Below are 24,459 nucleotides of genomic sequence, written 5' to 3'. Positions count from 1 at the left end.
TTTACATAATAAAAAATAGTAAAAACCAACAGGGATGAGGAAAAAAATTGAAGTAGATTACAAACAAAAATAAATGAAGCTATTTCTGGAAAAATAATATAACCACACTAAAACAAACCTGAACACAATACTCTGCACAACCTCGTTTAAAGACAAAGTACTGCAGACAAATACTGAACTCCAGGCAAAGGGCTTTTTTTCAGGTATGCGGGTCAGCAATTCTGAGCCGACTTCCTCTGTATCACGGGTGAGTAACAGAGGACAAGATGACTGTGCCCACTCGCCGGCAGAGAAGACAATCCAGCATGGAACGGGGGCCTGGCATGAACTCGGGGGCGGGGCGGTGGAGGGCACAAACTGGAGATGCTCTGTGTGAACTCACGGTTCTTAATTTACGGGTTTGTAAATGTGTATAAAAATCGAGGGAATTTGTGCATGTGTGAGTGTGGGTGGGTGGGTGTGTACCTATCAGTAACACCAGGGTCTGCAGGCCAGCTCACGGCCTCCTCATTCTAGTCCAATCATAGTAACAAGGGTTACCAAGGCAGACCACAACACTCCCCATTTATCCTGACCTTACTTTCCTAAAGGAAAAAGTGCCAAGAAAGACGGAGATCATTCTCAGACGGGCTTGCATCAGTCCAGGCTGGACAGCCATCCTGAGATGATTAAATCACAACATCCCTGTAAGTAATACGATGGCCCCTAGATGGGCAGCACCCTTCCTCCTAACCTCCGAGTCCTCGGGAACAGTTCGCCCAGTGGTTGCACACAGTAGGCCAGCGATAAATGCTCTTCCTTGTAAAATGACAGACGGACGCCCTCCAAGCAGCCAGACTGACTCTTTTCTTCAAGAGACAGGCAGACTCTTGAGTCTTCAAGACTCTTTTCCCTGAGACGTGCAGACAGGCCTTGGATTTTGCAGCCAGTTGGCCTGTTCCAGAAAGACTGCTCTCAATACAACAATCTAAACCTAGATTATACTCGAGTATAAAATACAATATTGTGGGGGCTTCCCTGGTGGTGCAGTGGTTGGGAGTCCACCTGCCAATGCAAGGGATGCGGGTTCGTGCCCCGGTCCGGGAACATCCCACATGCCGCGGAGCAGCTAGGCCCGTGAGCCATGGCCGCTGAGCCTGCGCGTCCGGAGCCTGTGCTCCGCAACGGGAGAGGCCACAGCAGTGAGACGCCCGCGTATCGCAAAAAAAGCAAAAAAACAAAAAAAACAATATTGTGAATAAGGGAGGCCCTCTGTGTTTACGGACAACAAAGCAGTAAATAGAAACTTCACATCACTGGAAAAGTCTCAGATGATAGCCAAAATGCTCTCCAAAAACACCATGTTTCTGAGGGCAAGCACCTTGACTACAGTCAGCACTAAACCCCCAGGGCCTGGCCCTGGCCCGGGACACAGGGGCACTGAAATCTGCTGAATGACTGGAAGAAAAGAGCCACATCATCTGTGAGTAGGCAGAGCATCCGGAAAGCCTCAAGGGATGCACAGAGCACTGCTGCTGTCCAACACAGAACTCTGAGGAAATACAGCAAAAAGACATACTGAGTCCCCAACATCCTAAAAACAACACGCTAGCCAGTGTGTGGGCAGTCCCATCTTTACCACCATTAGCAAATTACAACTCACACAATGAAGAAAAATATACTATCACACTCTGGAAGGGAACCAGTGCTCTAGGTGAAAGCTTACAGAAGTGCTGTTACTGGGAGAGCACAAAAAGGTGAGGACCAAACGTGTCAGGTGAAGAACACACCCACCTGCAGCGTGTCATCAACCATGGTGAGTATGTACTGAACCGTCTGCTCTTTGGAGATGTGAGTCATCAGATTTATAAATGTCTTAGCACACTAGAAAAAAATGAAATGAACGTTAACCACTGTTTTCAAATGTGCAAACACAACATTTTAATGGAATTTCATTAAAATATTTCTCTTGCCTAAGTTAGGATGCAGTTATAGAAAATGCCTGCCTTTTACAAATACTGTGATGAAGTATGGGAGGACCAGACTAGGGCTTGCATCAGTTTTTTAATAATTTCTAGTGACGTCAAAATTTTTGGGCTTCCCTGGTGGCGCAGTGGTTGAGAGTCCGCCTGCCGATGCAGGGGACGCGGGTTCATGCCCCGGTCCGGGAACATCCCACATGCCGCGGGAGCAGCTGGGCCCGTGAGCCATGGCCGCTGAGCCTGCGCGTCCGGAGCCTGTGCTCCGCAACGGGAGAGGCCACAACAGTGAGAGGCCCGCGTACCGCAAAAAAAAAAAAAAAAGTTTACTATTTTTAAATAGACAGACCTCACCACTATCAACTCTTGATACCGTAAACACTAAGTTATGTTGACAAATCTAATATTATCATTCGTTTGGGGGTTTTTTTGTTTGTGTTTTTGGTTTTGGGCGTTTTTTTGCTTTTACTAGGAAACAGAATACCAGAGCAGCACAAGTACAGGAATTCAGTACAGGCGCTGGAATCAGAAGGCTCTGACCAGTCTCCACCCTATGATTTAACACCTATGTCACAGACTCTCTGGAATTCAACAAAACTGGCACCCACGATAATGTTTCCTCCCAAATTTCCCAGGATTGTTGTGAGAATCAGGCTGAATCGTATACGGGCTCCTTCGGCCAATCAGGGCACCGTATCAGAAAATCTGATGGACAGCGGAGTTAGATGTTATTCTAGTGAGAATACAAAGTAGAAAAAAATTGCTTAAAAAACAGAAAAGTTAAGCAACTTTGAAAATACTGTATACTCTGAAACAGTAATTTCCATGCTAGGAATTTATTCTAATTCGAAAAAATTTTTCAGAAATGCAGAAAAGGATGGAGGAATAAACATACTCAATAGGACATTTTTTCCAAAATTAACAAAGAAAACTAGAGATCTCTCAAATGTCTTCCAATAAAAAAGAGTCTTTAGTTAAATTATGATGCCTACCTACAGTGGACTATCACATGGTCATTGAGAAAACTTCTAGAATGTTTAATGACACGGGGCAGTGTTCATGGTCTAATATCTCAACTGATCACCTGACTGCCTTCAGTCTGAAGCATCTCCTGCTTCTCCTCAGGACTTCTTTTCTTTTCAAATCTTTTAATGAATTCGCAGTCTTCGGAAGAAATCATCTGCCCCCTAGAAAGAAAGAACAAGGTTTTCGTTCAGCAAGAGTTAAAGAGCCACTGGGACCAAGTGATACAGGATGCCCTGCGTCTCTCCTCTCTCTGCGAGGGCTGACACCAGACTCTGGTGTCCCACGGCCCTGCCGTCTGAGTCCAGCCGCACCACCTACTACTCATGGGCCTCCCAGGCCCTGACCGGAGCTAATTTACCTGCAAAATGGGAACAAGAACCACATGCCTTTAAGGGGCGGAATTGAGGATGAAATAATTCACATGAGGTGGTTAGCACAGGGCCTGGTCCACAGGAAACACTCACTAAAATGCCACCTCTGGGCCTTATCCAAGTCTCAGCCTATCTCCGGTCCCAAGCCAATTTACTTGGCCATCTAAGTTATCAAGACAAAAACTCCTGTATACAACTTTCTGCAATCATGTCCTCCAGCATATTCTTTCCTTTCAGACCCAGAAAAATGTGACCAAACCCTCTCTGAAAACACCCCCATCCTCCCAGCAATCAGCCCGCACTCCATCTTCTTCCCCACTCCGCAGTGCTAACTTGTGATCTGAACTCCAGGCCGACCTCTCCCAGTCCCACTCACAGATCACATATATGACACAGGCACTCCACATCCTACAGGGGCAGAACTGAGGTCACGAATATATACCCCACACACACTCTATCCCCCAGCTAGGCTGATGGGACGATGGAAGCAAAAACAGACACGGTGCCCTGTTTCCATTAAGACTAAGCACTTCACCTATCACAGTTGGTCAGGAGAAAACGCACTCTGCACCCCAGGCTAGACCAAGATAATGACGCCAACCTGTCTGGTTCCAGTCCCAAAATAAATGAAGTCTTTTTTCATAAACCTGAACTCCCTAGCTCAAACAATTTTACCCCCAAATTTGGCTATGCTGACATGTAAAAGCATGCCATACCTTTTTAAATAGGACAATCACAGGAAAGAGATGCAGTTTTTCTACCACTGAGAAGGTGTACTATGAAGGTTGTACTCGGTAATCTGGAAATTCTGCAGCTTTCTTTTGTATTTTTACTTGGCAAGCCATTCCTTCTGAAGTCTAACTTCCTTGCATTTGTCCCAAGGAACCTTTTTTTGCTTTCTGTGTTTAAATTATTTCACCTGTACTCTTCCTCTGACAGTCCCACAATCTAACAGGCCACGGACTCCGGCCCCTTCTGTGATGAGCCAAGTCTGGTCGGGCCCCGTCCTCACAATTCTTCCCCCTGACATCACTCTCCTCCCCACTTCCCCGCCGCTGGGGTGGCTCAGCCCAATGGCCCCGGTCCAGCGGGTTTCCTGCTTCCAATCCAACCCTCCTCCACAGCCCCCTGACCTACACTGCCAGGCAGCTTTGTCAAACACCACCCCCCAGACTGTTTTACTCCTTTCATTTGGTCAGACTGTGAATTTGAAAGGCGGTTCTACCTAGCACCTAGGCAGAGGCTTTCAACAGTGACTCATTAAAACCTATACGAGCACGTCCATGGTACTTAACCTACGTAAGCAGCTGTCTACTCATCTTTAAAATGAGGATAGGGCTTCCCTGGTGGCGCAGTGGTTGAGAGTCTGCCTGCCGATGCAGGGGACACGGGTTCGTGCCCCGGTCTGGGAAGATCCCACATGCCGCAGAGCGGCTGGGCCCGTGAGCCATGGCTGCTGAGCCTGCGCGTCCGGAGCCTGTGCTCCGCAACGGGAGAGGCCGCAACAGTGAGAGGCCCGCGTACCGGAAAAAAATAAATAAATAAAAAATAAATAAAATGAGGATAGAAAACTTATTTCACAGAATTGCTATGAAATTACCATGAAACAATACGTGACTTACCAAGTACGTTACTTCTTTTCCCAAAAGCTTGTCTCCACGGCACCCCTCCAAGTCCTCTGCTCACTCATGATCTAATCAGCCAGTATTAGCTGCCAGCCAGCTATGTGCCAGACACCGTAACGAACAGGCCACACAGCAATGAACTAGACATCCCTCCCTCCGTGAGCTCACATTCCAGAGCAGAAACCAGAAAATACACAAGCACAAAAGCAAATACTTTTTAAAAAAATATACACACACATATCATAATGCCAGGATTCTAAAAGTTTATTAAACAAAAAACTAAAGCTAGGTAGGGAGGAAAGGACATATTTTAGCTGGATTAGAGAAGACCTTCCTGAGGTCACCTGCACAGACACCTGAATGAAGGGAGTTAGTGATCCAGGAGGAACTTCCACAGACAGAAGTGTGAGTCCAAGGACGCGGGGGCAGCAGGGAGCTGGCTGTGTGGGAAAGAGCAGGAACGCAGAGCAGCTGCAGGGCTGGGGGCACCGGGGCACGATCTGACCTACACTGTTTCTTAGTTGAAGCAGAGTTGATTTACAATGTCATGTTAGTTTCAGGTGTACAACAAAGTGACTCAGATATATATATAAAATCTAAATCTATATATATAGAGAGAGAGAGTAAAATCTCTATCTATGTATCTATCTATATACATATATATATATATATATAGAGAGAGAGAGAGAGAGAGAGAGGGATTCTTTTTCAGCTTCTTTTCCCTTACAGGTTACTACAAAATATGGAGCATAGTTCCTGTGCTACACAGCAGGTCCGTGTGGGTCTGACCCACATTGTCTGAAATGACTCTCACTGCCCTGTTAAAGCTGTACCTCCGGGGAACAGTGACAGCAGAGACCCCCGGCCAGGACCCGCGGGCACGTGTGAGACGCGGGCAGCCTGCGCCAGGCAGCAGCAGGGCACCTGGACAGAGGCGGTCAGACTGGGGACGGGGCCTGGATGTGCGGACCTGGGCCTGGACGGGATGTGGACTGTCAGGGACAAGAAGAGAGGAGACGACTCCTAGGTGTCTGGCCTACAGAGCTGGCACGTGTGGGTGCCACACTCTGGCCTGCAGCAGCCTGGGCGGGGCTCCACCAGCCGACCTGAAGCTCCCCGAGCCCTGCGCGTCCTTCTGAGTCTCCAGTCCCCGCCCGGAGGCTCCTTCCCTCTCGGCAGCTCCAGCCCCTCTGCCCATGACTCCCACAGGTATCTTCATGTGCTCCCTGAGGACGTCCCCAGTGCTGTTAGGTGATGAGTCACTCCCTCCTTTTGTTATCTGGGAAAACTTGACATATGTCTCCATTTTAATGCTCACCACAACGCATTATTTAATTTTTCAGTTAAAGGTCTGCTTCCCCATTGAACTTTAAACTCGGGAGGAAGGACACTATTCTAACTCTCGCATCCTCAGGACAGTTTTACTGGATTCCGGTTTGACCGGAATAGCCACGCCCATTCGTTTATGGACTGTCTGCCTGAATGATTAAGAAGTTTAATCACATGTAAATACACTTTAAGGCACAGGACTTCCATAGTAACATGTTAATGTGTGAGAGATACTGGCCTTTGACACTGGGCGATTCTCCCATTGGTTTTACTCTATCAGAAAACAATGTGGCATCAGATTCACTGGTAACTCACGGGTCCCGTCCAGCCCCCAACAAGCTGTGAGCGCTCTGGGGCTGGGGGGAGGACATCTCACTCCCACTAGTGTCCCCACAGCCAGCTCAACAGAGGCACACGGCTGACACGTGGGGAGCATCTGTGTACAGACGTACAGAGTAGATGGCTTCTATAAAGGAAATCCATGAGCTGGACAACAGAATAAAGGACAGAAGTAGGAAAAAAGGGAGACTATGACTTGTGTAGTGGGGAGGCCATGGAACAGGAGGAACAGCAGAGAAAGCAATTAAAAATCTCCCTGTAACTACGAACGTTCCAAATGCCAATGCGAGGGAATGCCTGCCCGTCAGCCAGTGCTTTATGATCAAGTTCAATATTATTCTATTTAGGTTATAAACAGTCGGGCTTTATGAACATGAAACTCCTTGTCTTCTAGTCTAAACACACTCTGGACTAAGATTAGGAAACAGAGCTCAAAATCCTCATTTCACAGGGGACGTACACAATTACACAGATACAGATGAGCAGAGGAAACATCAGGAAGTCCCTCTCGCTCCTGCCCTTGAACCTGTGGCCTCACCATGATCCACTCCCTTAGCCCGGGAAACCAGAACTCATCCTAGATACTTTTTCACCCTCATACATCAAACTGATCACTAAGATCTTCTCCAGTCTCTCCAATTCTAGCCATTCCCACAACCCCAATACTGCTCTAACCTGTCCCTAGCTCCAAGCTTACTATCCACAAATCTACCCTCTACACTGAGGGAAGAACAATCCAACCAAAAGGCAAATGTGATTATCTAACTCCTGCATAGAACTATCAGTTATTTCTAATTCCTCCAACAGTGAATTTAAAACTGTGTTCCTAGGGCCCAGAAATAGACCCCTCAACATATGGTTAACTGATCTCCAAATGATCAGTTCATATATCTGACTTCCTTACTAGACTACGAGTTTATCTCTTTGTAGCCCCAAAGTCTGGAAATAATGCCTCAAACTTGGCAGGTGGTTATTAAATGTGTGAGGAGTAACTAAACTAACAGAAATAAATGGGATCATTTTTGTACACTACATATACCTCTTAGAACAAAGCAAACTGCTAAATATAAAACTAAAGCTTTCCCAATTTGTTTTTCAAAATATGCATGCAAATCTTAACTGAATTTCACTTTAAGATACGTACAGAACACCCACGTGCTAAATCTTAACACACCCAAGGAGGGGGAAAGAACTAAAATTTATTGAATGTATTCAACACACCAGTGCTTGTATTCAACTGTGCTAATGCTTTAAATACACGATTTCAGCAATGCTCCCGTGGGATATGTATCCCCATTTCACATTTACTTTAGTGAACCTCAGAGGAGTTAAGGGATTTGCCGAAGATCAGCAAACTAGTAGACACAAGAACCAGAATTCAAACTCAAGTCTTGAAACTCAATCGCCTGCTCTTTGCTAGTTGTCTGAGCCCTTCTGCAACACCACCCGTCCCCACGCTGATCACCAAGGCATACGGGCCGGCGGGGAGTCGGGCAGGCTCTGCCAGTCATCCTCTTCCTCCCTCCAGGGCCTGAACACTCCTCCTGTGCTTCCTATCCATCCAAACAGTACCACTTTCCAGGCAGAGAAGCTCAGAAGTGCTGTGGCCACTGCTGCCTCCCAACCAGAGCCCCAAGCTGTTTCCATCACACTAAGCTGTCTCCCTGTGACAGCTAATTATTCTAAGGAGGAAGTGTTTTCTTCCACATTTATTAGTATTTTTCCAGTATTTCTCTCACAGAAGCATGACCATGAAAAAGTCTGAAGCAAAGGCACATGATTACCCATGATTCACAGCAAAGCAGCACTTACTGAAGGTAGGACTGCCAGTTCACTTTGTTGGCACGAACTTCTGCAGCCTTGGCAGCAATGATGTTGGTTGGAACGGCTGCATCCACGGCACCCCGGATGTCCATCTTGGTCTAAATTTATGATCTTGAATGTTGTTCTGCGGACCTTCAATTTTGATGCAAGGGAAAACCAGAATACAAGGTGTATTTGTTTTTTTAACAACTACTACTATTATTATTAGCAATAGCATCATTATCACCTTAATCTCTACAAGCATTCAACTCAAATACTAAATATTCTAAATATTAAATAGTTATGCCATTATATTTCAAATCTTGTCCCGTTATGCACTGTTCCATAAAAGTGTTCTCTATAGGTTTTTACTTTTCCACGTAAGGTTTTCTAATTATTGGCACCAATATCGCAGTAAGATTTTTAAAGTAACCATGTAAGATACTGAATTAAGAAACCATGCTTAGAATAGGCATACAAAATAGGAAAGTATTTTAAATGTATACGGTTGAGATCAACTTTCCTCTTCTGACACAGAAAAAATAAGAACCTGCATAGTACAGATAGGACCAATTATTTTATTTACATTTACTAAGCCTCATTTTAAAGTGGCATATGAAAAACCTACATGTCCTTTCTAACATTATTTACTCAAATTAAAACACCCAAAGTAGGAATGCCGTATCTTAGAAGACAGAGCTTTCTTTTTTCAATCAAAATTTATAGCAGCTTCAAAGTCAATATTGGGAGAATTTTTTGAAACAAATAAAGATTACAGTTTAGGCTCAGCCAACAGTGAGAGACTGGTCTGATAATATGATCCTACAATAATGAGCTTTTAAGTAATTCTCACTCCTAAACTTAAAGATAAAAGCTTAAGCCTGATTTTATCACGACACAAAATATAAGTTCTGGTTTACAAAATATAAGCTCATAGTTATGACCACAAAGAAGCTTAAACCACACCCCAAATTCTGTTCCAGAATCCCAATGACGTTAGTCAGTTTGGAAGTAACCTCTACATCTGAGGATGTGCTGCATGAACAAACACGGGCAATGCGGACTGGCTGGGCCCAGGTGAAAACAGACTCCGTCCGGGCCAAGCTGGAACCTGGAATCAAGCGGGCTCAGCCCCAGCGGCCCCTCCTGCGGCGGCTGAAGGTGCCTCAGGGCGGTCACCTAGGTCCCTGAACAACTCGAACCCCCAGCCGGCCCAATCCTGGGGAAAGCACACCTTTCATCCGTTCACCCTCTCTCCCCTGCCCTTCTCTGCGGGGAAGGCTCCGCAGTTTCGAAAACCCCGCTGAGGCCCGGAAGGCAAGAAATCGGGGAACCGGGGCCGGAGGAAGGCAGGCGGCGCCTGGGCGGCAGAACCCAGCGCGCTCCAGGAAAGCGGAGAAACCGCAAGCTCGCCTTGCCGGGGTCGGGGTAGGAGTCGGGGGCCGGGGCCGCAGACGGCACGACCCGAGCGCGGCCTCACCCAGCGAACCCGCGGGACCCTCCAACTCACCCCGAGGCGGCGGGAAGATGCGGCGGTCCGGAGTCGGGACCGCCGGCGTGCTGGGGCGCCGAGTCGGGTCTCCTGCCGAGTCCGCAGGCCTGAGCGGCGGCGGGGACGCACCGCCAGAAAGCGAGCCTGATTCGGCACCGAGCGGACGTGAAGGGCCTCACAGGCAGGAGGAAGCCGCAGTGGAACAACGGAAGCGCAGGTCACGTGAGCCGAGGCACGTGACCGCCCGGAAGACGGAGGCCGGGAGGGCCCAAAACAGCCAGAGGAGCGCCCTGCGCGCGAGAGGGTTTCTCTGAACGCGGGGCTGGGGGCGGGGCGGACACGCGGGGACCCCGCACCCCGAGACCCAGCGGCCCCGGGGACGGAGTCCGAGAGGGAGAGCCGGGCCAAAACTCATCTAGCTCAACCGTCACTCTGAAAAGTTTAATTTAGTGCTTTGAAATCGGTTGACTTTCACTTGGGTTTGACAAGTCAGTGAAGCAGGCGTTCTTATTCACAGTCTCAATATGAAACTGATGCTGAGACATGGGTCACAAAAGTTATCTTGCCCTAGGGCTGCAGATTTAGCGAACAGTGGATGTTCCATGCCACAGCTGCAATTATACTAAAAAAAAAAACTATTCCTGTTTAATTAAAATTCAAATTTAATAGCACCCTGTATTTTTCTGAAAACCCCGTTTTGAGCCGAAGTTTTCCCCAGTCCAGGCCTCAGCTTCCCTCTTTGTCTTAAGGTAGTAACGAGTAACGCTACACTGCAACTAGTGAGCGGGTATAATATAATAGCATATTGTTTTTGATAACTGCTGAAAGAGATTTGTAGGTATAACCAATACATTTCTCCTACAAATGTTAAATTTAGGTCAAGTTTTGAAAACAAAACTAATATTATACACTGATTACAAATAAACACAGTAGGAATAGTATATACTATTGCATTCTTTTTCTATTGCCGCTGTAACGAATTGCCACAGATTTACTGGCCTAAAGCAACACAAATGTATTATCTTACAGTTCTCTAGGGCAGAAGTCTGAGGTGGGTGTCACTGGGTTGCGGATGTCTGGCTGGGATGAGTCCTCCACGCCGCTCCCCAGGCGCTGGAGGAGGATCCATCTCCTTGCCTTCTTCAGCTTCCTCTAGGAGTTGCATGGATTAACATCCATCAGCTTCCACGCACTCTGAGATGTTTATGCTCTTAGATGCAAGTCTCTCCATCCTGCCTGTTACACTTGACCCTTTAGGAAATGTCCTTATACTTGGGAATAAAGCAAAATAAATACACATTTGTCAATAAGTACTTTACTCACCTTCAACAAATTGTAAAATTCTTTTCTCATACAAACTCTCCTTCCTGCAATCTCCAGGACACTTGCTTTACAGAGAATTCCAGGGAATGCCAGTCAATGCTGCAGTTCCACTAGTGTACACACACACACACACACACACACCCTCAAATATGAAAAAATGTTTACTAGGATCTCAGAAGCACTGTGTGTGCAATGTTTTATTAGGAGACTTACTTAGATAAAAATCATTAACAAATTAAACTTAAGAAGATGAAAGAACATTCATACAAATAATTTTTAAGTAGAAAGAAGTTTCTGAGAGGGAGAATGTTTACAAGTGTGGGGAAAGTGCTAAGAGAAATTAACAAATGTTCAAAGGAAATGTTTCCTCCAATGTTTGACACCAGAATAGAAGATGCAGAAATGAGAGTGGGGAAGTGAGGAAAAGGCTGGTGGACCTAAATGACATCCTTAAAGAGAAACGCAAACGATTTGGTTTGCAGGGTGGTGCAAAGCCATGGTTTCCGGCCCCAGGGTATGGAGATGTGGAGGCTGGTCCCAACTGTACTATCACATGTAGCCCTTGGACTCATCACCTGATATCCCATGCATGTTTCCCCATCCACAAAATGAAGAAGATGATGGGAAGGAGGACAAGACACTCTTGATGGTCCCTTCCAGCTCCGGAAATCATACAGGTCAATTTGAGTCTACTGATACCACCTATTCCATTTTCGTTCTGAGAATCGACAGCCAAACACCAGGTCCTTAGACCCTCAGATTTTCAGTTTATTCCCAGGGTTGGGCAACCATCACTGCAATCAGTGTAATAACATTCTTCATCTCCCCTAAGAGAAACCTCTTACTCATTAGCCATCATTCTCCATCTCTCCCCAGACCCTCCTACCCTAGGCAACCCCTAATGTATCCATATGTTCTGTATCTATAGATTTGCTTGTTCTGGACATTTTCTTATACATGGAGTTATACAATATATGGTCTTTTGTGACTGGCTCTTCCCACTTAACACAATGTTCCAGGTTCATTCACGTGGCGGTACGTATCAATGCTTCATTCCCTTTTATGGCTGAATAATATTCCATTGTGTGGATATACCTCACTTTGTCTATCTGCTCACCAGTTGATGGGCATGTGGGTGGATTCCAATTACTGGACGTTTGCGTGTCTTTGGTGAACATATGTTTCACTTCTCTTGGTTCAGTGCATATCTACAAGGGAATTGCTGCCGCCAGACTGTTTCCCAAAGTGGCTGCGTCATTCTACACTCCCACCGGAAGCGTGTGAGAGTCCCAGTCGCTCTGCATCCTCACTATCACTTGTGATGGTCTGTCTTTTTTACTAAAGCCAACCTGTTGGGTGTGATGTGGTATCCATTAGTGATTTTGACTTGCATTTCCCCAGTGGCTAAAGATGTTGAGCATCTTTTCATACGCTTTTTGGCCACTTGCATGTCTTCTTTTGAGAAATGTCTATTTAGACAATTCACTCATTTCTAGTTGTTTTTTTTTAAGAGCTCTTTTTATATTCTGGATACAAGTCCCTTATTATGTATGTATGATTTGCCATATTTTCCCCTATTTTGTGGGTGTCTTTTCACTTTCTTCATGATGTCCTTTGAAGAGCAAACGTTTTTTATTTTGATGAAGTCAAGTATACCTATTTTTTTCTTTTGTCACTTGCACTTTTGGTATTGAACCTAAGAAGGCTTTGCCTAATATTTTAGGCAAGGTCACAAATATTTTCTCCTATGTTTTCGTTCAAGAGTGTTATAGTCTTAACTCTTATATTTTGGTCTATGATTCATTTTGAGTTTTTTTTTTAATAAATTTATTTATTTATTTTTGGCTGCGTTGGGTCTTCGTTGCTGCACGCAGGTTTTCTCTAGCTGCGGCGAGCGGGGGCTACTCTTCGTTGCGGTGTGCGGGCTTCTCATTGTGGTGGCTTCTCTTGTTGCGGAGCACGGGCTCTAGGCGCACGGGCTTCAGTAATTGTGGCACGCGGGCTCAGTAGTTGTGGCACATGGGCTTCAGTAGTTGTGGCTCGCGGGCTCTAGAGCGCAGGCTCAGTAGTCGTGGCGCACAGGCTTAGTTACTCTGCAGCATGTAGGATCTTCCCAGACCAGGGCTCGAACCCATGTGGCCTGCATTGGCAGGCAGATTCTTAACCACTGCGCCACCAGGGAAGTTCACGTTCAGTTTTTAATGTGGTGTGAGGTCCAACTTAATTTTTATGCCTGAGGCCGTCCCGTTGTTCCAGCACCATTTGCAGAAAAGACAGTTCTTTCCCAATTGAATTGTCTTGGCACCTTCGTCAAAAATCAACTGACCGTAAATGTGTGGGTTCATTTCTGGACTCTCAAAACGTTGATATATGTGTCTATCCTTATGCCAGCACCCCAGTCTTAGTTACTGTAGCTTTGTAGTAATTTTTCAAATTGAGAAGTGTGAATTCTCTAACTCTGTTCTTATTTTTTAGATTGTTTTGGATATTCTGGGTTCCTTACAATGTCATATAAACTTTAGAATCAGCTTGGTCAATTTCTGCCAAAAAGGGAGCTGGGATGTTGCTGGGGATTGTGTTAGTTTTGTATGTCAGTGTTGGGGGCCTGGGATCATTTTATAAAGGAAACTTCTCCAGTTTGTAGTCCCCAGTAATACATACCCGGGATCCTTACCTCTGTGCACCCCCAGAGCCAGCAGAGGCTACTTGGGCATTAGATACCATTTGAGAAAAAGGTATCACGGTCTATCTATTTGCACTCTGTTTAATAATCTTATATTTATAAAGCACTTTACGAATAGGAAGTATGATGTAGAAGCCAAGTCTTGGCTTAATCATTAGAGGACTAGTTACCACCTAAGAAAATCACTTCAACTAATTCTATATGACCTAAGGAAAAAGTGGAATAATCCTTGGGCTTAAGTTTGGGTATGAGTTTAGCACACATTTCCATCCACAAAGCTGACTGCTACTAAAGGGACCTTTTAAGAGACCCAGATAGACCAGGTGGCTCCTCTGCCTCCTGAGCGTTTAGCCCCAAATTGTCAAGCATCACACACTACGAACACAGAACTTTGCCACGCAATCCATTTCCTTTATCATGATATACTAAGCAATATATCACTTGAATCATGTCTTTCAGTTTTGATTTAGCATTCAACTTGAATTAGGAATACGCTGCTACCTGTAGAGGGCAGTCATAACATACCCGGATGCTCAAAATCAGAGGCTCAGCCTGGAATAGAGCTAACGGTCTGTGGATAAACTGCTGACCCACAACACAGATAAGCCTTTTGCTTCAGTTGGTGTAACTTTGCAGGGAGGAGCCCAGCAGACTGAGCGACAGACCAGCCAAAGGAAGAGAAACAGAGTGGACCCTGGGCTGGTGGTGGTAAAATCAACCTACAGGACTCATTTGGAGACTTTACTGTAAAAACATGCCTAGGCTTTCCCCAGACAACCAAGAAGAACTCCAGAAACACTTCTCCAGACCATCTATGCCGATACAATTTCTGCTCCCGCCCAGGGCTGAGGAATATAATGCGAACATTCATCAAACAGTGGAAAATGAAGGAGGCACCATAGCCAGGCACAATGTCAAGGTAAGACCATCTCCACAGTCCGTGACCTTTCTTGACAAGGAAAGGGTTTATCCAGAAAGAATATAAAACCGCAAGCAAGCTTTAGTGCCAGTGATCACTTTATCTTATTGATGATTTATCAAAAATGCTTCCAAACCAAACCCAAGAGAGAAACTAGAACCTTGATAATAATTACCTGATCCTTCCAGTTTTCTCCAACTTCCCTTTACCAAGGCAAACAATCACATTTTGTTTGTTTGTATGTTTCAGGAGGTAATGTTTTAAAAAGCAAAAAACCTAGACATAGATTTTTGTGGTTCTTGATATTAACCCTTAGATATTCTTCTCTGATATAAAAATTATATCCCATATAGTAATGAAAAGCTTTCTACAAAAATTGCTCGAGAAAACAAACTGATAAACTAATACAGGCACATAAGAACATTAAGGGGCTTAGGGTTTTTTTTTCCTAAAGTCAGTTTCCTAGGTAAATTTCCTAAGCCTGAATTTCTGCCACTAGATAACACGATTTCCCTAAAGAGTAACCATTTTTCTGCTCAGTATTGTGTGTATCTTTGCAGAAGGTACAGTTTAAGTCTGTAAATCCTCTTAACTATAAATAGAACCACCTCTTAAAAGGTTATTCATGTGGAGGGAGATGGGCACGTGTTAATACCTCTGACAAATAATGATCAGAACTCAGAATTAAACGCTGCGAATCCTACGACAGCAAACCTGTCCAAATCCTGTAGCACTAGAAAATCTGTCTGTCCCTATGCTCATATCCTCATAATAATCATTATTTATTTGTAGACTCTAAGTATCTGGATCTGCCCTTTCCCCAATGTTATTTTAACCGATTGGCACAAGGAGAAGAAAAATTGTGGGTTTTTTTAGTCATTAGGAACCTTCTTCTGTAGGAATGTACTGACCTTTACTTTCGAGCTTTCAGACAAATGATACATGAATTTCCACACCTCCTCCTATCACCGAAACACTAGGTCTTTAGGAAACTAGAATGAAATGGGATAGAATGGCCAGAAGTCCTTAATTAATGGGCATCTAAATGACGGCAACACAGACAAAAGAGATTTCTAAAAGGTAGAATTTGGAGACAACTCTGAGGAAGTAGGCAGCAATAACAGTATATGTCGTGTGTGCATGTATATAATATACATGTATGTATATATATAATATGTGCATACACACATATAATGTCAAAGATCTAACTGCCTTGGAGAGTATGCTTTAAGCAGAGTCATAGGCAAAGGACTGGAAAGTATCTATGAACGTGCAGTACACATTCCGACAGCGTCCTGGAATCGACAGCCCTGGGGTGCTGGGCCCTCCGAGCTGCCATCCTGACCTCGTTAACCCAGGTAATCAGGTCCCAGCCTGTGCAGCAGCAGGTGCAAGCAGTCAGGAGTGATCCAGTTGGGATGCTACTGGCCTCTCCACTCAGTGTTGCCTTTTTCTATTGCGTCTGAACATAGATGCACATTGAGGCGGCCATGTCCCTTCATCTAGTAAGGATCAGGATGGTAGAACTCAATGCATTTAAGTCTACAAATATCACTGAGTCCCTACTATCTGCAAAACCTTGGGCTAAGTTTTGAGAAAGAGAAAGAATTTGTCCTTCCTCTCTACAGACTCACAGTATTATCAAAACTGCATCCTATCAGCATGAGTCCTGTCAATGCTAGAGGTTATCTATGTGATTACACCCTTTCAATCAGTAAGACACTGAGATGGAATATGACTGATATGGAGTAAAACAACTGAAAAAGGCCTAATGAAAGAGTGGAAAAGGTGACATTTAAGGTAGACATGAAATAATATCTAGAAATGGAGAGAAGTAAGCAAAACATGGGCTGAAATGTGTCTAGATGCCCAGAGTCTTAAATGCACAACTATCTGTAAAACTTTTAGGAAAAAAATGACAGGAAATCTTTATAACCTAAGGCAGGCAGAGTTCTTTTTTTTTTTTTGCTGCATGCGGGGCTCTCACTGCTGTGGCCTCTCCCGTTGCAGAGCACAGGCTCCGGACATGCAGGCTCAGCGGCCATGGCTCACGGGCCCAGCCGCTCCACGGCATGTGGGATCCTCCCGGACCGTGTCCCCTGCATCGACAGGCAGACTCTCAACCACTGCGCCACCAGGGAAGCCCAGGCAGAGCTCTTATAGGGCAAAAGCATAGTTCATGGAAGAAAAATTGATAAATTGGATCCCATCAAAAATAAAAACCTTTGCTCCGCCGAAGACCCTATTTAAGAGAATGTAGAGACAAGTTACAGACTTGGAGAAAATATTTGCAAACCCCATATCTGACAAAGGCCTTGTAATTAGAAATATAAAGAACTCTCAAAACTCAAGAATAAAAAACCCAAACATTCCAAGTAGGATATGGGCAAAAGACGTGAACAGGCATTTCATCAAACAGCATACACAGATGGCAAATAAACACATGAAAAGATAGTCAGCATCACTACCACTAGGGAAATGCAAGCTAAAAACACAATGAAATATCACTACTCACCTATCAGAATGGCTAAAATGAAACATAGTGACGAAACCAATTTCTGGCAAGGATACAGAGATGCTAGATCACTCAAAGATTGCTGGTAGGACGGCAAAATGGTACAGGCAGTGTGGAAAACAATTTGGCTGTTTCTCACAAAACTAAACATGCAACTGTCGTACGGTCCAGCAATTTCACTACTGGGCGTTTATCCCAGAGAAATGAAAACCTATGTTCACACAGACTCCATATGCTAATGTTCACAGCAGCTTTACTCATAATAGCCAAAAACTAGAAACAACCCAAAAGTCCTTCAAGGGATGAAGGATTAAATAAACTGTGGTACATCCGTGCTGTGGAACACGATGAACCAACTAAGAGGAATCAACTACTGATACACAAAAGGAATGAACTACTAACACTGCCCCTGGGATCAGTCTCCAGGGAATGAGGCTGAGTGAAAAAAGCCAATCCCAAAAGGTCACATTCTGTATGATGCCATTTATATAACATTGTTAAAATAAAATTAGAGAAATGGAGAATAGATTAGCGATTACCAAAGACTAGAATGGTGAGGGTGGTGGATGCAGCTACAAAGGGGTGGTTTGAGGGAGCTTTTCAGGGATGAAATACTTCTTTATCTTGATTTCGGTGGTTACACAAACCTACGCATGTGATAAAATTGCATAGAACTACACTCACACACACACTTGTGAAATCTGAGTGAGCTCTTAGAATTGTACCAATGTCAGTCTCCTGGTTTTGATGTTGTACGACTTACGAAGTTCCCATTGGGCGAAACTGGATGAAAAGTGCGTGGGACCATTGTGTAGATCCTTTTTTGGAACTTCCGGTGAATCTATAATTATTTCAAAATAAAAAAAAAAAAAGTAAAAGCCCTCCAAAGGCAGGTTAGACTGAAAATAACAATACATTTACGTGTTGCATAAATGTGTCGCCTACATTCACTGTGGCTCTTCCTGTTCTTTTTATTTGAATTCTTAACCAATTTCATTAGGTCAGTAGCACTGACGTCGTTAGACCTGTTTTAGAGATGAGAAAACAAGTTTGGAAAAACTTTTGGTTCCATGTGTGATGTCAGCTGAGTGGTGATTTGAACCTAGGTTTTTCTGACACTGATGTCATTACTAATTCGATAGATGCTGGCAGTGTTTTAGAAGCAGGCTATAATCTCGTGGGCTTGAAGCCAGTAGCCTCAATAGTGATTTCTCTGTGCATTCTGCCCAAAGCAGCCCAACACGGCCACTAGTTTACTACAAAATAAATTAATATTCCCCAAACATACACACGCACACACACCACACACACACACTCACGAACTTGGCTTCGTCAGAATTCTTTTTTCTCCACAAGGATTTTTGCTTCCTTCCATTCAGGGCACAAAGTACAAGCGGGAGGTGGGGTGCTCCCTGGACCAGTCACTCTTTCTAATAGTAAACGTGAGAGAGAGAGAGGAAAATTTCCAGCCACACTGGCAATAAGTCAAGTCATCGACCCATCCATCCATCAATACAGATATATACGCATATGTGTGTGCATTCCTTCCCTGTAATAAAAGTGGGCAGAGCTTAGACAAGAAAGTGTTCTACACAAAATTACTGTTCGTATCATTTCAATGTCGATGCCCCTCTAAGAGCACAGACTCCTAAGTGCTCTCCTGTTCCAGATGTGTGACCCCTTGGGCGTCTGATCAAAGCACTTGTTTTGAGACATTACACAGTAAAAGGAGAGAAACCAATTCCAAGGCCCCAAAGGGCACCTATGAAGACAGCGGAGCTTTGTGTGGCAAAAATGATAGAAGAAAGAAGAGAGGAAAAAATACCTTAGTGAGAAAGGAATTATGCTTCTAGTATCCAGCACCTTCACATTAACGTACTCAGAAGACAAAATTGTTCTGTCCTGCCTCCAGTTGTGAAAGGGTAAGTTCGCTGAGAAGGACAAAGGTGGTTCTTATCTTTCCGAAGACCCTCTGAAAAGAATTCTGTACCAATCTGCTTAACACCTGAGAGGCTCGCAAACCCGCTTAGGGAAAGGCTCACCTGGAAGTCTGTCGTGGTTACATCTTCCGTCCTTGGCGCGCACGGGTGAGCCGGGAATCCTTGGGTTCCTACTGCAGGTGTTTCCAGGGGAGCAAAGGCAGGAGGGCTCACCAGGCTCCAGACTCAGGGGCTTCTGGGAAAATGTGATTCTTCCCGCCAGTGGGAATATCATGTAAAACCCACTGTGAGCGTCTTCATTCTCCACAAGATTTTTCTACTCTGAAAACAACTATACAAAAAAGATCCACATCAGTGCTATTCTTCAAAGTTTTAGATGAAAACTTTTAAATACAAGGTTTGATCATGTTTACCAACTTTTTTTAACATTTAAATAACTGTCTTTCAGGCTTTTACGTTAAAGATTGGGTTTTCGCCACTGGATTCTATTTTTAGAGGCGAACGTCTCCACCAGCGCCACCAAATAATTCGGCTGAGCAAAGGTAGACTATGTTTATGGGCTTCTTTGCTCGTCTGAAGTTTTTCTGAATGAGAATGGGTTAGAGGATATATAGCATTAGGTAGTTTTCTAACTTAGCTTGAGTTTGAAACTTAGCTTTTGTTCTTTCTTTTTTTTTTTAAATGAATATATTTATTTATTTTTGGCCGTGCTGGGTCTCCGTTGCTGCGCGCGGGCTTTCTCCAGTTGCAACGAGCAGGGGTTACTCTTCATGGCGGTGCGCGGGCTTCTCATTGCGGTGGCTTCTCCTGTTGTGGAGCACGGGCTCCATAGTTGTGGCTCGTGGGCTCAGCAGTTGTGGCTTGCAGGCTCTAGAGCACAGGCTTCAGTAGTTGTGGCACACGGGCTTAGTTGCTCCGCGGCATGTGGGATCTTCCCGGACCAGAGCTAGAACCCGTGTCCCCTGCATTGGCAGGCGGATTCTTAACCACTGCACCACCAGGGAAGCCCTTAGCTTTTGTTCTTGAGACTGTAAACCTAGAGTTTCTGGACACACAAACGAATGGCAGTATTTCTAAAAGTGGTGGCTCTGAAGTGCTTCGTGTATGTTACCAGTCACACCAGGCTCAGGGCACATGGTAAGAAGCCTCTTATTCTTTGGTGTCTCCGGATTCTCACACACGGCTTGATTTCCAGGGTGTGTGACGAGAGCCACACAGGGCTTCTCTGCAGCCCAACCAGCGTCGCTGCCTGGAGAGCCAGCCTAAGGAGCCGGGTGCTTTCTGCTGCCACTGGCAGCTTTGCTGTTGGTTGACACTGACTGAACCACCACGGCATACTCACACAGGGCACAGGAGACACGTCTTAATAACTCGTGCCCGTGTTATATTCATTATAATATTCAAGCAGATGTCGCATTTCTGAAATGACTGAGACATCACCAAAAACTGTAGAAAAGGAAGTTTTGCATGGAGATAAGACATCCTGTTACCAATTTTGAAAAGGAGGGAGACTTTTAATAGCAGATTGCACACCACAAAAAATTAAAATGATCAAAGTAGGAAATATCAAAATAAATGTTTGAAAAAGTCTATCAGAACACAGAGAAGAAAGATAAATTAAAATTATGAGGGAGGAGAGGAAATAAGGGATACGGAGGACAGATCTTCAAAATTCACCTTAGGGATAGATAAAAGGAACAGATTAAAAGGGGATCTGAGCAGTGAAATAGCAATAATCAATTTTTTTAAAAAATACAACTTTATATTCCTGATATAAAGATTTCATATAATATTTGAGAATACATATTGTATTCCATCAGACAATAAAAACTAAGTCTAGTAATATCTTCATAGAATGTTCAAATTTCAAAAATTAAGACACTATTTCTATAAATATCCAAAAGGGGGAAAATGAGATTACCTACAAGGAAACAAAAAAGAAACTTTACCTTATAATTCTCTGAAGCAGTAAATAACTGAAAACAATAGACTTATAATTAGAGAGCTTTCAAAAAAAAATTTAAAAAACTGTGTCTCAAGACTTATTCATAGCCAGGTGTCATTCATGCCTTAACACAAGAGGAAGATATTTTAAGATATGCCAGGATGTGGATGACACATGACACAACTGCACTTCCTGTATAATCACATGAAAATTCTTGTCGGAGCAACAAAAGATAGGGCAAAATGAGAACCCACGAATGAGAGTCACAGTTCAGAGGGATTGGTGGTAACTATTGAAACAGTTAATCAGATGGAACTAATAGAGGTAAAAAGTGACTGTAAAGTGTGACTATTCTTTAGAAGTCTGGTTATATCATAAAAAGAAAGGGGAAAAGAATGAGGGAAGAGGCTTACCTCTCCAGATTAACTGGCAGAGCAAGGGAGGAAGGAGACATCGGGCCTCACTCCTCGTGTCTGGTGGAAGAAAGCTGGAAGAATTCTGCCTGGACAGCATCTCTAAAGCGGAGGGAGGGGCGCCTTTGAGGCGGTGGAGCCAGAGGCCGGCAAAGGGAAAGGCAGTGATGTCCCCTTGACTGTCTAAAGAATGTCCAGCTCAAACGGGACTGCAGTTATGCTTTTTAAAAAGTCCCAAGAGGCACGTGGAAGTGTTTGCAGAACAAATGACTGACTTTCAACTTGTTTTAAGGTAATCCTGGAGGAGAGGAAGGTAGGGCAGATAGGAGGCGAAGCACAACTGGCAACATGCTGATAACTGTTGAAACAGTGATGGGTATGAGGGTTTGTTAGTATATTTGCTCAGTTTATTATTTGTTTTAATTTTGAAAATTAACATAATAAAAACATTTTTGTTAAAAATCACAAAGACTAGAGCTTAGAATTTACCCTTTAAAATTAAATAACAAATTAAATAAATACGGAAATACAGCTTTCCATATTCTATTTATACACCACAGTGGGAGCAGCTAGTATATGCTTTAGACTTTCACTGGATAGCGAGATTGAACTTAACCTTGCAGAAAAAATTTTAAATGGCAAAAAGATCCTGTCTGGAAGTCTAAAAAGTATACTGTAAAAAGTCCTTGTTGGCCTCGGCGTGCTGCTTAGACTTTTATTCATAAATTTTATCGCTCTCAGATTTTAAATTTATGGTTAGGAAGAAATATATCTAAGTCTCATTTCCATTGTGCAAAAGATCTCATAACATTATGTTGGCTTTCCTGCCAAAATCAAGCCAGCCTTCACCAAACCATAAAACCACTGCAAACATATTAGAATATTTGAAGTTTTGCCTTCTTGCAGGGTAAAGACGTAGATGAAATTTACCGGGAATCTTAGATAGTAATCTTGTGTTATAGGTTCAATACGAACCGTTTATTTCCATTCCACGCATAAAGCAATTCAGATCAGGCTTGTATCATTTGAGAGCTTATTTTAGAAACCTCTGCAAAATGGTTTTACAGTTACTGCATTTTAAATGACTGAAATAAGTAGTTTTAAAATGAAGCAACTATGTTGAAAGATAATAGTTTAAACTATGCAGTGACAATTGGCATATATTCAAATATTCAAGAGTAAAACCCAAATTGCAGACTACGTAAGCAATTTAATTTGACGTCGATGATGTAACCAAATACGTTTTTCCGTAAGAATCTATTTTGCTGATGTGATTTTGAATTCTCAACACTAAAAATCATAAGGATTCATTTTCAAGTGAGAGACCATTCTAAGGACCGTTATTCAAAAACAGACAGAATGAATTAAATATCATAAGCATAGTCTCGACACATTTTTGTAGCTGCCCGTTCACACTGCACCTGACTACAAGAGAAAAGTACACAGCAGGGAGGCAGGAGCCGAGCAGCTCAGAAACCTGACCCCGGGGGTCTGTGGAAGGTGGTGGAAAAGGCTCAGACCAAGACTCGGCTGTCGCTGCCTCTCCACGGCCTCACTGCCAGTGCCCAGGAGAGAGAGTCCAACCCAGGGGGGTCTGGTGCCTACGCCTGGGTCAACAGCCCTGGCCATTCTGTCGGCTGTGAGATAGCCTTAAATAGCTGTTCAGCACGAGTTTTAAGGGACTGCAACTTTGAAGCAGCGTGTGGACCTCCGAAGGCAACCACGTACTCAAAGGAGAGAGCCCCGATTTCGATGTTTGAGTTCGGGCATCTTGACATCTATCGCCCAAGGGCTTTATGATCACATCTCAGAGATAAATCCATCCTTCTCCTCTGTTTATCCCTAATTAGCAAAGATCCGTGGATAGGCCCTCCACAACTGTACACTCCCTATACATCCCCTCCCCGAGGGGACATGGGTGGACGCTGAAGTTTTCGTGGGACCCTCTCTGCTCTCTTGAGTCAGACCAGATGGATCCAGTGTGGGTCACCTGATAACTCAGCCACATGGGGACATGACTATTTTTACCTATAAGTTATCAGGAAAGGTTGCTTGAGGTTATATAAAAAATCGTTGAGCAAAATATGGCCAAATGGAATGAATAAAACATGGCTAGAAAGAAACGATCAAAAGCATTTGATATTACCAATTTCGCTCCACATTTCCCAGTTCTGTAATAAATCTCTCTCTGCTTCTGCAAGTTAGATTTAGTCCTGTTTATTTGAGACTCTGATCTGCGACCATTTGCCCAGAAGGTCACATGTTCTGAAGGATGTATTTTTTGAAGTTTTCAGTGGAAGAGAGAGCGTTGTTCCGTCAGCACCATCCTGTACTTAATTATACGGACACTTTTGCTGCAGAACAAGTTTGCTGGATTGACAAATAAGGATACGATCAGCAAACAAGAGCCAGGTCCTATCACTGCCTTTTCTCTGTTTTTGTCTTTTCCTAAAAATAGCTGCAAAGTGACTGTTTTTAACAACTCACTAGTGTCAGCAAAATCTGTAGGGCTCCCCTTTCCCAGAGTTTCTGTCTCAGAGAAGAAAGCCAGGCATGTCCGTCATTTGTTGGCCCCTCGGGGAGCCCAGGCTCTGGGGGCCCGTCATTGCCTCATGTATATTCTGACAACATTGAGAGAGGCAGGTTATGAGGGAAGGAAGCAAAGGTCTCCCCGGCTCCACAGCCATCAGCCCGGGTCCAACAGGGAGATGAGAAGTTCTCCTCCCTCTGCCCCCCACGCACACCTTCCCCAGTACCCCCAGGCATACCCTGGGCATC

General features: G+C 44.2%; 2 protein-coding genes across 13 annotated transcripts in view; one reads left to right on the top strand and one right to left on the bottom strand.

Moving 5' to 3' along the window:
- The window catches only part of ATP6V1H (ATPase H+ transporting V1 subunit H), a 96,572-nt gene that overhangs the window by 53,016 nt on the left and 19,097 nt on the right, over positions 1 to 24,459 (bottom strand). For 9 of the 12 annotated variants that reach the window (XR_003437419.1, XM_027128098.1, XM_027128096.1 and 6 more), the window contains 6 exons: positions 19,426 to 19,654; positions 10,971 to 11,214; positions 9,962 to 10,233; positions 8,461 to 8,604; positions 3,043 to 3,145; positions 1,774 to 1,863 (listed from right to left, as the gene is read on the bottom strand). Coding sequence is in view for 11 of the 12 variants with exons in the window: in XM_027128098.1 (XP_026983899.1) it covers positions 1,774 to 1,863; positions 3,043 to 3,145; positions 8,461 to 8,564 (297 nt within the window). In the remaining variant the exon portion in view is untranslated. Of the gene's footprint in view, positions 1 to 1,773; positions 1,864 to 2,950; positions 3,146 to 8,460; positions 8,605 to 9,961; positions 10,234 to 10,970; positions 11,215 to 19,425; positions 19,655 to 24,459 lie in introns of those variants that run through there. The other 3 variants (XM_027128099.1, XM_027128100.1, XM_027128104.1) reach the window with 3 other exon arrangements.
- The window catches only part of RGS20 (regulator of G protein signaling 20), a 77,447-nt gene continuing 67,598 nt past the window's right edge, over positions 14,611 to 24,459 (top strand). The window contains exon 1 of the mRNA XM_027128110.1: positions 14,611 to 14,876. Coding sequence (XP_026983911.1) covers positions 14,704 to 14,876 — 173 coding nt within the window. The 5' untranslated portion in view covers positions 14,611 to 14,703. The remainder of the gene's footprint in view (positions 14,877 to 24,459) is intronic.

Source organism: Aethalodelphis obliquidens, unplaced genomic scaffold, assembly GCF_003676395.1.
Source record: "Aethalodelphis obliquidens isolate GAN/ISIS:26980383/991018 unplaced genomic scaffold, ASM367639v1 scaffold33, whole genome shotgun sequence".
NCBI lineage: Eukaryota > Metazoa > Chordata > Mammalia > Artiodactyla > Delphinidae > Aethalodelphis > Aethalodelphis obliquidens.
This window is presented reverse-complemented; position numbering and strand designations above follow the sequence as displayed.